This window comes from Sphaerodactylus townsendi, linkage group LG06 (genome assembly GCF_021028975.2).
Source record: "Sphaerodactylus townsendi isolate TG3544 linkage group LG06, MPM_Stown_v2.3, whole genome shotgun sequence".
Taxonomy (NCBI): Eukaryota; Metazoa; Chordata; class Lepidosauria; order Squamata; family Sphaerodactylidae; genus Sphaerodactylus; species Sphaerodactylus townsendi.
Window position 1 is genome coordinate 76,057,490 of NC_059430.1, and position 15,618 is coordinate 76,073,107.

Consider the following 15,618-nt stretch of genomic DNA (forward strand, 5'->3'; position numbering starts at 1 on the left):
CCTGTCCAGTATAATAAGGAAGCTGCCTGAACCTGTGAGGGTAAAGGAACCTGCCAGTATCCAGGGCATATCTATAGAAAATGGACCTGAGTAAGCTCTCAAACTGCACTCCCCACAACCTCTTGTGAACTTATTGTTATGCTCCAATCAATACACCCATGATTGCATTAGCATTTTTTGTCACTGCATCACAGTCACTGCTCATATTTGACTTACTGTTGACCTGCACCCCAATATCTTGTTCTCATACATTACTACTCAGTAGTTTATCCTCCATCCAGAGGGGGGGAGGAGAGAAAGGGAAAGACAGGAGGGGGAGGAAGAGGGAGGGGAAGAGAGAGGGTTTCTGCAGAGGAGCGTACAGTTGCCCACAATCCCCCCCAACCCCCCAGTTGCTTTAAAATTAAGATTAACTTACATTCAGGCAAGTGGTGCTGAGGGCAGGAATAGAAGAGGGTGGGAACAGGTTAGGGAAAGAACACCCTCCCTGGCCTGCTCTCGTCACAAGGAGTGCCTGGGGTTCAAGCACCCCCACACTTCCCTGGTTACATGTCTGAAGGTGTCCCAGGGTCAGAAAGGAGAATTACAATTTGTGATCTTCTCTGTGAGACTGAAGTAGCAGGTAAGCAGAAAATCCTACATTCATCAAAAATGAATAAGTACCAATGAATAAGAATACTTAAATTAACATTTAAGGGGAAAGGCTGGGATAACAATGCAATAAAATTAAAACAAAACAAAACTGACAAACAAGCAAACCTTAAGGAGATAGGAAGATCCATCTGTTTTTGCTTTCCCAACTAGTTGGCATGTGAAGTCAAAAAACATTTGTGGCTGGATGCTCGACAAATTTGCTGCTGGTACAGAATTTGAAAAATTTCTTGCTGCCCAAATGCGCAAATCTTCTACTATCTTCTTGTCTTCATCGGTAAATGTGAATAATTTGGTGGTAGTTCGGGGAACCACTGGTGCTCCTACTGTGCCGTCAAAAGTAAGTGCTGCAAAACCATTATTGGTAATTCCTTGCATCTGTCCATTGAACTCTTGGACCTAGACAAAATGAAGACATTGGTTGTACTATAATGAAACCCAGGTTTAACGTTTTTAGCAATTACGTTCAAATGCCAATCCACACTGCTCAAAAACATGACAAACATACAAAGAATTTCCAATTATAATAACTGACTCAATGAGGGAGCCATCATGGTACGCTAGCTGCAGAGCTATACTAGAATTTTGGAGTCCCAGGATTTGTTTGTTTATTTACTCATATCCACCTTGCCACAGCTCAGTGACCTTCAGCCAGTGATATAGTTATATAGAGAGAAAGTTGTGTATAAACAAATTAATAATATAAATTAAAGCATCTATCGGTTAAACTCAATTTTTTGCCATGTATAAAACAAGAAATAATAGTTTCAGCATACTAAAAGTGTTACATATATAATTTAATTACAATCACAGGTTAATCCTTACTCTAAAAAGCATGGTTATGGTCCTTTTTAAAAAATTGCTTTTTTACTGGAATTACAAGTGTGAACCACACACTGCATTTACTTGAACATCTGAAGAAACTGCACCTTGACTCAGAAGCAAAACAAACAAAAATATTCTACATTTCTCAATATTGGGCAACAAGCAAATTGAACAAGATTTTTGTTGCATATAATACTTTGTTTTTAAAGAGAGATAATGGGGGTTCAGCCACTCCTTTAATATGGTGGGGCAAATTATGAGGAAGAAACATCCTTCTGGTCATGCTCTCCTGAGCTCTAAAGGCTGCTTAAACAAAGTGACCATAAGACAGGGTTCAAAAAATCTTAAAATCCCAGGTCACCACTGCACCCGACTACTTAGAAAATTATTTTATATCTGAGTTTTCAGAGAGCATTGGTATATGTGCAAATATCATAATTTGACATCAGAATACTTTCTACTGAATAAGAAAAATAAATGCATACAGCTTTTGTCATTTTTATACATAAACTTCTATTTATACCATTCAATACTGGCAGATTGATTTCTTAAACAGTTGTTTCCTATACTGGCTCTAAAATTCAGCTAAATGGACCTTTCATGAAAAAATGAAACTATAAGAATCCTGGGGAGAAACTAGTGCAAGGTTTGTGGTTAGTTTTTTGTTGTGATGACAACCAAGCCTACTCTGAAAAAATCACTTTTCTAAAAGCATTAATAAAATTACAAGAAACTGTGAAAAGAGGTGTAGCAGTACATTCATGAAAGCACGAAACCCTGAAGTCTGAAAATTCAGGCTGATTCCTCTCATTATTCTTTCCAACTGTGAAGATGATAACCCTGTGACTATAAGAATGCCATGAAATGGGTCTTCCCAAAGTGGAGGCTTCTACATAAGAAGTCTTTAGGCATGAGAAAAAATAATGGTTAACATATCTACATAAAAATCCCAAACCAGTCTTCAGAGGGCTGAACAATCTCATTGCTTTTCACATGTGCAATACTGAAGGCATCAGTGCATCAACTGAACTCATAAAGGAATCAGAATATTCAAAAAGGAGGGTGGGGAGATACATTCCATGAAATTTTGCACAATTGGGAAAATTGCCCAATTAATTATCATCTGACTCATGTGACTCCTCACAGTTTTAATCAGTAAATTCAAATTTCTTATCATTTTTAAAGTATTACTTTAAAGTGCATAACAATTTAAAATTAATTTCTTTGTAAAACAAACCCTTCGCAGTGATTAGTGATTAGTCCCTAACGCAGTAAACAAGCATCTTTATCAAAGAACTTCAAGTTATGATAAATGGATAGCCTCTAGTATTTCAGCTGACTTCAGCAATATACTCCATTACTGTAAAAGACACAAGGAGAAGGAAAGTCTTGTTTATGTATGTTTATGACAATACTGCTTCATTTATATTGCCACATTCAAGGTGGAATTTCAAACTTCTCTTTCCAACAAATGTTTTATTTCTCATCATTTAGATAAAATGTTCTAAAAAACCAACTCCACAGTATTTCATCATCTTATACCTGGAGATACCACTATTAAAAGTTCATTAAAAGGCATATATAGAAGAGCTGATTTTCTCTGTGCTTTGGTAAATTCTGTGCCACAAAACTCCATATTATGCAATTAGTTCCACTTTCTAAATAGGTTTTTTTTAACCCATAATGGGTTATATGCCCCCAAATATTTGATCCCCTTCATCAAACCATAATGGTTTATATTGCAATACAACAGAGATTCTTTTAAGATAGTATAAATCTTTTGTCTTTTACTAAAAAGAATGAAGTTAATAACTGACTATAGAAGAGCTGTATTGGCACATATGCAAACATTACATAGCATTAATATGTCACTAAGCAAGAAAACAACTACATGTCCTACTTCTCCCACATTTGAGAAAATAATCTTTACAAACAGAAGCCATCCCAAACAAAATTGGTTTGAAAAGAAAGCCAGAACATGTGGAGGGCAGATAATAAACCTTTCCCCTAAAGCTGTTCTCATAACAAAAATCTGCCCACCTCCCATGATAACAGCTGTTTTTGTTGTGGACAATTTACTGGCTGTGGAACCGGCGTGAAATTCACTGTTGATAGAGACATTAATGCTGCTCGCAGGTGCCACGTGGCTCTGTGGCGCATGAATGTGGAAGTTGCTGCTACACTGGCATTCCTCTGCTGCAAAGTCCATAGGGCGGGGCTGATTTTAGTCAGCTTCCTGAGGACTTTCAGCCAGGGAATGACCCCTTTAGCTGCCAGCAACTTACACCAGCAAAAATGCATGTGTAGCCCACTGGAAACTAACAGGGCTTTTGTTGAGTTGCTGGGTTTTTTCATCTTCCCTATGCCTTCCTATTCCTCTGAGAAGGTGGACTGGCTACACTGTCTCTGGCCACCATGAAACTGTCTCCCACCCAATGGATTGGGCTGCCTGTTTTCCACAGCAAGGTCAAAATCACATAGTAGGTGGGGGTGGGACAGACTGACTGAGACATGCAATTTTTAGCACTGAAACTACTCTGAACAAAAAGGATTAAAAGAAAGAAAAGTGCAGTATTGCCATATCACTCTCCTTTTAATTCACATCCCCAAGTGGCTTCATTTTGCTAAATTAATAAATATGAATTACTGAACTACATGTTAACCTTAGTTTTGCTTTCAGCCTGGTCTATAAAAAGGTCCCAATTTGCCTACTACTACATGATTTAAAACTAACAAAAATGTATGTTGTAAAATTGTGGTAATGCAATTGTGGTAATGCAACTTTTGCAAAGATTACTTTTAACGTTACAAAATATATGACCAAAAAAAGGAAAGAAAATTTTAAAAAAATAAAGGAAAAGGAAAAAAACTCATGGAAAAATAGGAATCTGAATCTAACTTTTGAACTAGATGAGAGATTTAATAGCATATTTTTAAAAAACTGGCATTTATAAAAACTTCAAGGTATGCGTCCTTTGTGTCTAATATTTAACTCCAACCACATATTTCAAATACTGCTCCATGATCCTAATTAATTTTTTGCAATATAGTGCCAGATAATAGGATAAGATGCTATTCCGTTAGACAAAGAATTTTGCCTGGGAAGTACATGAATTAATTGAAACAATGGGAAGCATATTCCGCCCTGATAAGCAGGAAAATTATAATTTACTTAGGCAGCTTAAAACTATAATGTTTAAGTAGCTTAATTAACTTTTACTATTCTAAATTTGCTTGCCAGTTGAACCCTGACCATAGCTAAATTGGATTCTAAGATAGACCTGAGGTAAAAAAAAAAACCCTATGAGACAGTACTTACACAACTGTAAGTCTACTAAAGAAGACAAATCCATACTTTGGAAACACAGTGGAGAGCTAGTAAATAGTTCCCTTCTCTCCACACATTCTGAGTGAAACAAATAAACACTATTGCAAAGAATACAGGGATTTCTCTTAGTATGGCAAATATTTGACTCCTAAGTGCTTTGTTATAAACAACCCATTATGTGAACATATGTGAACCCACTTTAATCAACCATGTTGCCCTGCATAAATAACATTTTAAAATGCTACAAAATGAATTGGTGCAACAGCTGTAAAAATCTTAAATAGGTTGTTCATACACTCAGTTCCCAGCTCTCTGGAAGGCACACCGCTTTGTGCATAGCAAAGGGGGAAAAGGGAAAGGCTAGGTTGTATTAGACACTGGTAGAAGTTATAGGCACAGCCTGCAGATAAAATTAAATTGTGGTACCCATATATGAATGATAAAAAGGAACATGAACCAAAGGTGGAGCCAGTCTGAATATCATCTTTCTTTCACCCACATTCTATACACGTTGAGGGTTGTCATATTATCCGGGCAGCTGGATCTGGCCCGAAAACAAGGTTATCAGCCTATGCCCAGAGGCTTCACTACACAGCACAGTATTTTCACTAACTACACATTTTCGTGTCTAGTATTTTTTCAGAGTTTATCCCAACCAGTCAGTCAAAACACTGGACTGTCCAAGTCAACTGGTGCTGAGCAAACTCCAGCACAAAGCAGCTGCTACTGCCCTAGGTTGGGTGCTCCAGGCAGGATTAACAGCTTGATCTGATTTGTTGGCCCTTGGAGGAGGCGGCACCAAGTGCAAAACAGCAGAAGTCGATGCTGCTTTTCACTGGGCTAGGTGCTTTGGGCACTCTCTGCCAACTTTTTTCTAAACCAAGCCCATTTCCAGGATCAAAGGTTGATTGTGAAAAAAAAGATCTAGAAGGCAGACTGTGGGGATGTATGCTGCAGCTAAGGAGAAGGTTCTGAGCTTCTCATCAAAGCATCCTTCTTGCTGTTATACCCTCCAACCTACTTTCTGTGTGACTGGGGCACACCTGCAATGTCTGATTTGGCTCAGCAATTGCCTACATTGCTGACTTTGGGAGTGTGGTGTTTCCGTTCAAGTCTGAAGTACTGAAATGAATCTATTCCTCTGTCTTTTGCAGAGTGGCTATCATGTCGCTTCTCATATTTAAATAAATAAAGTACTTCCTGATAAGTTCATTAATTTTGTTGCTTGGGGTCTCTATGCTGAAGTCTTTTCTGCATCTGAATGACTAAGAACCAAAATAGTGTATGCCAAGGCTCAACAAATCTCAGATGCCAGGTAGCCCTGGCACCTAAGAATTTAACTGCAGAACCTAATATTTTCAGCAATTATTTTATTATGATGATAGTCAGGGTTACTCCCATACTTCAGAATTTTTGTCATCGCTTGAACAGAATTCCAAGAAACTGAAGTATTCAGTAGTAGCTGTCTGTGGCAGTAATAATTACAAAATATAGTGATTAAAATACAAAATCCAGCAGACTGCAAAATGAGTCTGGTGCTTCATTTTTTGGGCTGACTTACACAGCAAAAGAAAATTGGTCAAGGTCTGCTGTAAGTCCCCACCCCTCCCCAAACCCTGACTACCTAGAGAAGTTAATTCAGTGAATGATGTGCTTAGTGTGAAGTTGCAGACTAATGTTCAGCTGTGGAGGCATGCAGGATGACTTCAGACCAGTTGCACATTTTCAGCCTAACCGACTTCACAGGGCTGTTTTGAAGATAAAATGGAGGAGAGGAAAGCAGTGTAAACTACTTTGGATTTCCACTGGGGAGAAAGGCAGAGTGTAAATAAAGTTAATTTTTAAAAAACCTCAGAAAGGTAGCATCAACAGAATAATTTTGTGTTTCCCATCCATCACCCTCCACTGCTTTCCTGTTGCTTCTCATATTTAAGTAGTCCCATTGGGGTAGTGAGGCATGTTGAATTTGAATATATTATCTGCTCCCCCATATTTTTGGAATTTAAATAATTTTTCTCTCATCTATTTCACTGCTTGAGTTGGCCACAACATGTCATATGTTTACACGACAACTATTTTTCTCTGACTGGAGAATATTCTCTGACTTTCTTTTTCTATTCCTTTATCCACACCCATTACAGTTATTTTCAGTGCATTGCTAATACGCGAGAGGATTTCTTTTCATTACTTAATCACATATTATCAAAAACACACTCCATTATCTGATTATGAAAACAGATTAATTAAATTAGTTTTAAAAAAACAAATCAACCCATTTGTAGTAAATATATTTGCTTAATCTTTGTAGTTAAGTTACAAAATGTATGTCCCCAAAATATGTAGAAACAACGCCAATTTGTTCATCCTATAAAAGATTAATAATTCCCATTTTCTTCCACAAGATAATAGTAGGCAAATACAATATTTTGAATATAAAGTAGTATTAACAGAATGTCTTTCTGCAGTTGCTATACATTCTAACTAAAGGAACTTGTATCAGAAGAAAATCCAGATACATTCTATACAAGGATAAGAGAAATGTAAATCATGGTAGTTTCAATCAATCAACTTTCATATTTTTACATCAAGTTTTTCATTTTGAATTCAGATATAAGGTTTGGGTTCTATGCATCTCAATGAACTTCTGTTCCTAAATGAACTCTGAAGAGTCTGTACTTCAACCTATCTAGAAGATACTCAAATCTATAAGAAGCAGGGCCTTCTAATTTGCCACTGTATATGGAAATATTTTTGTTTCAACTAGTTTCTGGTAAATATGGTCAGAGGGTCATATTATGATGATTTCTAACCAATTGAGTCTGGGAACCAATCTCACTTTCTTTGCAACACACAACAGGTTCAGAGGGAAAGATATTTTAATAATCAACAGGAATGAACCCTGGGGGTGTGTGTGTGTTATCTTCCCGATTTCGAAGCTGCTCCAAGGACAAATAATCCTGCCCACAGCCTATTTTGGCTTGGGAAAATGGTTTAGCCCACGCCCCCACGGTCCCAAGTTCAGTTAGGCTCTTGTGGACTTTTAAAATGCTGAATGTCATTCGTCATGGCTGCTGTAATGTGTAGTTTGTCTCCTGCTGTTGGAGTTGTGAGTTTATATTCCTCACAATTTCAACTTGCTTTGCATTTTGAATTTTTGTAGTTTATATTTCTAAAGTTTTTATTTTATTTTACGGCTGACGTTCTAAAAAAATCCTGGCAACAAAATATCAGTTTAGTAAATAAATATCCTTACATATTGAGCTACGGTCATGCAGCACATTCAGCTTTTATGGTGCAGAGTTTTATCTGCTTCAAGACAAGCAGGAGGTTTCTGCTCAATTTTTCCTGCAAGGCTGTTAAGATCACGGTTAAAATGAAAGCTAAAGCTTCATTCACATACATGCATACTTGAACTAAGCTTTCCCCACAAGAAGGACATTTACAAAAGAACATGTACAACTCAGGCTGAAGTGTCCTCAACTTTTCAGACTTATAATCTGGTCGTTGTTGAGCAAAACAGTATCTCTACAGGAAATGGAAAATATTTACTTTAGAATATTCAGAGCCTGCTTTTTTATACTGCTGTGAAGCACAAGGAAGCTGCCACAGCAAGTATAAAGCTATGAATCTGGAAGCCCCTGGTTCAAATATCACTTGTGCAATGTGCTTACTAGGCATCCTGAGGTATGCCACTGGAGTGGAAATTTGGTAAAACTGAATCACAAGAAACCATGAAAACACTATCTTGGTTTTTTGGGTGGGGGTTCCCCAGAAAAAAAACCCAGGCTATTCAGCAGAGCCAACTTAGCTTGGTGTTGGAAAAAAAACAGATAGGTTTCAAATATTTTGGCTGTCATAGCTGCCTGATAGGAATTCCAGACTCCGCAGGCAGCTGCGCCCCCCCCCCCCCCCATTCAAAGACAGAAACTGGCTTTGCCAGTGGGGAGGCATGAGCTGGGTTTGGCTGCAGAGATTGGACCTCTGATCTCTGCAAGCAACCCCCTCCCCCTGTTCACATATAGGCTATCTCTTTATATTTAGCATTCAGCAGTAAGGGGCTTGCACCTCTCAGCTTCGGCTTGAAAAATATGTGTGAAAAACTCTGGATTACTTAGCATGGACAATGACCTGCTTGGTTGGTTGCACCACACTGCAGTTCAGCACAAACTCCACAAGTCCGAGATACTAGGGTAAATTTACCTTTAATCTATGAAATCGAACAATGTCACCATTTTTGTAGATTTTTGGAAGGGCATCTGTGTTTGCATTAAAAAGCGTACAAACCAACTTAGTGTCCGATTGGTCCACGATTGTTACCACTGAACAATAATCTGTGAAAGACAAAAAAAAGTTGTGAAAACATACTACAATTAGTCCCTCCCCTCCCTGCTCACCAAATCTCTAGGTATTTACTGACTAGGGCAACTCTATCTTCTTCTTATTCAACAGCCAGCCCACATTTATCTGCCTCAGCCTTAAGCTTTCCCTTTTCCCACTCCAGCCTCTACATTTGTGGCCCAGTTGTACAGTGCCCCCCCACTGGGCCTGGCATATTTCCACTGTATGGAACCCACAACAACTTCTGGGAAGTCCTTCATTCGCCACTCTGGCCTAGTCCCCATACTATTTCCTCGTTCTCTCCATCTGGCAACTTCCATATCCTCTCTTCTTCCCCCATGTCAATCTCTTCTCAGCCATTCACCAGACTACCTTTTATCTACTTCTTATCTTTAGCTATATTTGTTATTTAGTTACTACATTTCTACCCCATCATTCTCCAGTGGGGACCAAAGCAACCTTCATTCTCTACTCCTTTTTATCTACACAACAACCTTGCAACGTGGGTGAGACTGAAAGTATACAACTGGTATAAAATCACCCAGTGACCTTTTACAGCAAAATTCACAATTGAACCTGGATCTTTTGGACCCTACACTGAAACTCTAACTACTACTCCACATTGGCTTCAATAGCTCAGAAACTCTTCACTGTTTGTATGTGTAGAAATCAGATTGAGTTTAGTTTCCACATCCTCCTCTACATGTCTCAATTCTTTCACCATAGCAATGCCTATATAATCAGGCCTACTATTTCTTACTGTAGCTCTGGTAATCACATTAACTTTTTTAGTCTGTGAAGCTAAATCATTTCTCAATAAAATGGAAATGTTAGTGTTTTCCAGATTCCCATTATCAACTTTCCATGGAAGTCTGTGTGTTACATAGGGATGTACTGTCGAAGGCTTTCACAGCCGGAATCACTGGGGTGTTGTGTGGTTTCCGGCTGTATGGCTGTGTTCTAATAGCATTTTCTCCTGAAGTTTTGTCTGCATCATCTTTTGAAGATGCCATCCACAGATGCAGGCAGAAGAAAATGCTACTAGAACACGGCCATACAGCCCGGAAACCACACAACACTCTACATAGGGATCTCTGCTACTTTACCTTGAAAGGCTGGGCCACTGGTCCCTCTGATTTTGTAGGTTTCGCCTGGCAGATATTGTTCTTCCTGTACTAACTGTGGCCTGCTCAGAGTGACTTCAGCCTCTGTGTCTCTCAGATCTTTCCATTCCTTTTCATTTACAGTCACAGTCTCCATAAAATTCTTACTATTTTCCTCTTTCACCCTCCAGACCTGTAAGATCTTTGAAGTTTTGAAAGGCTAAGGATTAAGTATCCATAGGCAGGGGTCGGACTTGGGAATTAGATATACAGACAGTGGGGACTTGCAAGAAATTTGCAGGGAGAGAGCATTCCCCTACTATGCTTCATTCCTTCTCTTAACTTCTCTGTCAAAGTTCTGTAATTTCTCTTTCTCTCCCAAACCCTTATCTATCAATTTTCCTGTAGCAGCCCTTCTCCCTGCATCCCTTCTATGTTGGTTTTTCTCTTTCTCCCCCCATCTCTAGCAATCCTCTTAACCTTTTCCCCCCTCAACCCTCTATGTCAATTTGCAGCTTTTATCCCATCCTTTTCAGATCTTCTCTTACTATCAGCTCTTCTATTCCCCATGCCTTGTTAAACCGTACCTCTTTCTCTCCCCTCAGACAAATCCCCCTTCTTTCTTTCTATCCCCCTTCCTTCAATCCCCCTGTCTTTTTTATCTCTCTCCCCCTCCCTCAGAAGATAACTTTTCTATCTCTCTCCACCCTCCCTCCGACAAATCTCCCTTCTTTCTACCCCTATCACCCCACTTCTTCTACCCTATCTCTGAGCCCAGAACTGTCAGCTGGGAGCAACTCCAAGCCTGGTGCATTTCTCAGCATCTGTCCTGGGTAAGTATGACTCCTATCTAGAGATTTAGCTAACTGCAGATGGGGGCCAAACTTGAAAAACATATGTTTGGTGAGCAATATACATATATGTATGCATATACTTCCCTAATTTTGGAGAAAACTAAATGATTAAAAACCAGCTGGTATTAACATCAGAAACTCAGCTGAACTTGTAACCTAAAAACAGAATAGTAAACAAGCTATTTTCTAGAGATTAAAATAGCAGGTTAACATACAGGAATAGTCCTGAGAAGTTTAGCTTAATACGCATGATACTCGAAATTAGTTTGTCTTTGAAAATTATCAGTTATCTTCTGCAAACATCAAAGTACAGCAAATTGCCAGGGAGCTGGTATAAATAATAGATAGGAAAACAAATTATAGGACTAAAGGCTTCTGATTGTTGGCTCTTTATTATCGCCTCTTTTAATAAAATTAAGGCTGGAGAAATCTGGACCTTTGAAGGAAGCTACACAGGATCTATGAGAATACAAACTAAAATTCAATCACTTTTCAAAACAAGGCAAGAACAGAGATAGCTAAAATTTTGCATCCGTACATCAGTACAAGGGTATCTCAGTTTAAACAAGTTATATGGGCAGTATAATATACTTTCACTACACTCAGACTTCACATTGCTTAAGGAAAGAAAATATATCAGTTTAGCATAGAATTACTTGAACCTTATATTTAAAAATACAAACACTACCATCAATCTAGTACCTTGTTATTTGTAGTACTATTTTTCTTTATACTACAAGGTACTGATAGCTTGGATTGATACCTGTGGATCTGTTGGCCCAGGTCCTTGTATCTGTGGATTCACCAGCAGAAACGCTAGTGTGGATTCAACCCCATATCGCCAAAATATATATTTTTTAAAATCATAGATTTGTAGCCCTTCCTACTATTCTTTTTTTTTTAGTTAAAACTGAAATTATTCCAGTTCTAGCCCATCATGTTGAGGGCACATCACTGAAAGTATCTCTATTGCTAAGACATGAAAGCAAACAGAAGGTTCCATGAATCCATACTTTTGTAAAGTCCTAACTGCTGCTTTACAGAACTTGCCTTGTGATTTTGAAAAACAGGAATATCATTAGTTTGAATGCATTCAGTTCATTCCAGTGAGTAAAAGGATCCTGCTAGTTTTCAGAATTCTTATTGAATGTAATACAGTGAAGAAAGCTATTTTATGTGCTATGCATATTTTATATAATTATCTTGATATACAGCAAATTACTGCAAACTAAGGCAAAATATGTAGAAGCTAGGTTCCACCAGTAAGGGTCCTCTATAGTGTCATGAAGTATAAACTGACTTGAATCTAATTGTGAACAACATCAATGTGATTTGAAGAAATGTTCTACCTAAAAAAAGCCCACTCCGAAGCGTGTAAAACCTACTCTAAATGTTACGTTGTGATATGGCATGGGGAACAGAAGCATTCCTGTTCTTTAGCCTTTTCAGGCAAGATTCAGAAATTCTACTCAACAAAGATTTAGCCTAGAGCTAAAATTGATTACTCCCCAGTAGTATTGTTAGGTGTTAAATACCATATATACTCATGTATAAGTCGAATTTTTCAGCACATTTTTTATGCTGAAAAAGCTCCCCTCGACTTATATGCGGGTCATTAAAATTTTGTGTGTGTTTTTACTTTGCCGGCCAGCAGGGGGCGCAGTTTTTATGCTAGCGGCACCAAAATTTCCAGGTACCCTAAGAAGACACTCCTGATGATACCAGCCAAGTTTGGTAAAGTTTGGTTTGGGGGGTCCAAAGTTATGAACCCCCAAATGAGGTGCCCCATTCCCCATTGTTTTTAATGGGAGCTATTAGTAGATGGGGCTACCCTTTTGAGGGTCCATAACTTTGGACCCTCTGAACCAAACTTCACCAAACCTGGCTGGTATCATCAGGAGAGTCTCTTTATGATACCAGCCAGGTTTGGTGAGGTTTGGGTCAGGGGATCCAAAGTTATTGACCCCCAAAGGGGATGCCCCATCCCCCACTGTTTACAATTTTGAGTTACCAGTAGATTTTCCATTTCTGATAATAATATCCCTCCTAAAAAATCTAAGTTGCCATATATTTGGACATACAGATGATGATGAGGTTCCAGCTCTTTGGAGGATTTTAACTCTTGTGTTTTAGCTTGGTTGCTAGTTGAGCTAAGGTTTTTGTACTTTTAAAGTTATTGTTGATACCATATTGTTCTTGTTGACCCTCTTTTCCACTTACAGAGCCAGTTTACTGTTTTTCTTTGAAATAAATATTCAAAAACAGTTAACCTACTGATGCCTCAATTGATGTAATTTTATTGGCATCTATTTTTATTTTTGAAATTTACCACCAGCTGCTGCATTTCCCACCCTCGACTTATACGCGAGTCAATAAGTTTTCCCAGTTTTTTGTGGTAAAATTAGGTGTCTCGACTTATATGCGGGTCGACTTATACGCAAGTATATACGGTATGTGATGGCAGCATCAAACTGAATGAATCTGTAAGCTCTTGAAAGCATTTAGCATATTAGTTGCTCAGAAATGGAAGAAAAAAAATTGATAAAGGGAATGAATGGTTAAATTAAATGTATACAATATCTATATTACCCAACTTAGGAAACTAATATATTTACTACTTGCAGAAATATATGTAAAGAATAGCTCTTTTGGTAATAATATAAACATACAATTTATGGGCTAATTTATTGTTATCTACATCAGATGAACCATTAGAAAATAGATGAAACTGGTATAAATCTATACTATTGTAAGTAATGAATGAGATACACAGTTTGGACAACCACATTCTTCTCTCTCATTAGTACAAAAATAAAAAAAAAGATTTTTGCAACAGGGAAAATACGACACTACTCTAAATCGACACACACGCACGCATGCACATGCACGCGCGCGCGCACACACACACACACACACTTATAATGTTAAGCTTGTTTCAAGTCTTACTATCCAAGATGTTGAACAGCAAATACTGAAAATTAAGCTAACAACTGAATTATGAAATTTACGAAAATAAATGTGGGACAAGCCTGAAGCCACTTCAAAATGAATCAGAAGCATTAAGAAACTACTATTAGCATCTGGCTAGACAGATGCTTTAATATGCTAATTTTAGTAGACTGCATCACAAGAAAGAGCTTGTTTACATTATCTATGTATCTGCTTGTTTAGGAACTCTTTGATTTTTAGTTTCTTAACTATAAGAAGGCTACAAACTGCTAGACATCCTGCACAATCAGCAAGATTTGGACAGGAAGGAAATGTTTCACTAGTAATAGGTATTCACTATGATTATCTCTCCTACAAATTGTCCCCAGGAAAGAAAATCTTTCATTTTATCAGTCAATTCAATGTTAACATTGTGGCATGAATCTCATGTAAGAATTCAATTCATTAAATAAAGTGAGGGTTTTTTTTCTAGTTGTTGCTGTGTCTAAGTATCGTAGATAACCACACCAATCACATTAACTCCATTAGTTCCACTAAAATTTCAAAATGTATGTTCAATTCTCAGTTTGTGTGAGCCTTACCACTACAGATTGTAACCTATACCTCAAGGACATACCAATTGAAATTTGTGGGTTTCATGCATAGGTGTGTTTCTACAGGGGCGTAACGAGGCAAACTGTAGCCCTGGGCAAAACCTGAGTTGGATGCCCCCCCCCCATGGGCAGCCACTCCACCACGACCATTTTTTTTGCACCAGGACATTGGTGCCTGCAGGGGGTGCATTTTTAGACATAGCACCAAAATTTCAGGGTCTCATCAGGAGACTGTCCTTATGCTACTCCCCAAGTTTGCTGAGGTTTGGTTCAAGGAGTCCAAAGTTATGCAGTCTCCTGATGAGACCCTGAAAGCTTTGAGACAGTGCCTTCAGTAATGTGCCCACCCCCAGCCTGCAACCCCCATTGACAGCAATACAGAAAACTCAATGCAGAACAAAGGGCAAGTTTCTGGGATGTTCCTGCAGGGGGCGCACGTTTGGATGTATTGGCACCAACATTTCAGGGTATCATATGGAAACTGTCCTTATGGGACCTCCCAAGTTCGGTGCAGTTTGGTTTAGGGAGTCCAAAGTTATGGACCCTCAAAGGGGGTGCCCCATCCCCCATTCTTTGCTAAGGAGATGGGGGCTACCCTTTTGAGGGTCCAATAACATTGAACCCCCTGAACCAATCTTGGGGGGTGCCATCATGACAGTCTCCAGATGATACCCTGAAATTTTGGTGCTGATATGTCCAAAAATGCACCCCCTGCAGGAACATTCCAGACATTTGCCCATGAATCTTTGTTCCGCATTGAGTTTTCTGCATTGCTGTCAATGGGGGTTGCAGGTTGCCGGGGGGTGGGGGCACATTTCTGAAGGCACAGTCTCAAAACTTTCAGGGTCTCATCAGGAGACTTCCCTAATGATACCCCCCAGGTTTGGTGCAGTTTGGTTCAGGGGGGCCAAAGTTATGGACCCTCAAAACTGCAGCCCCCATCTCCTATTAGCTCCCATTGGAAACAATGGGGGATG

General features: G+C 38.7%; 1 protein-coding gene across 3 annotated transcripts in view; it reads right to left on the minus strand.

Annotated features, from left to right (window-relative positions):
* Positions 1 to 15,618, minus strand: part of POT1 (protection of telomeres 1) — a 113,156-nt gene that overhangs the window by 68,134 nt on the left and 29,404 nt on the right. For all 3 annotated transcript variants that reach the window (XR_007244802.1, XM_048500104.1, XM_048500103.1), the window contains exons 7-8: positions 9,005 to 9,135; positions 760 to 1,050 (exon numbers count right to left, since the gene is read on the minus strand). Coding sequence is in view for 2 of the 3 variants with exons in the window: in XM_048500104.1 (XP_048356061.1) it covers positions 760 to 1,050; positions 9,005 to 9,135 (422 nt within the window). In the remaining variant the exon portion in view is untranslated. The remainder of the gene's footprint in view (positions 1 to 759; positions 1,051 to 9,004; positions 9,136 to 15,618) is intronic.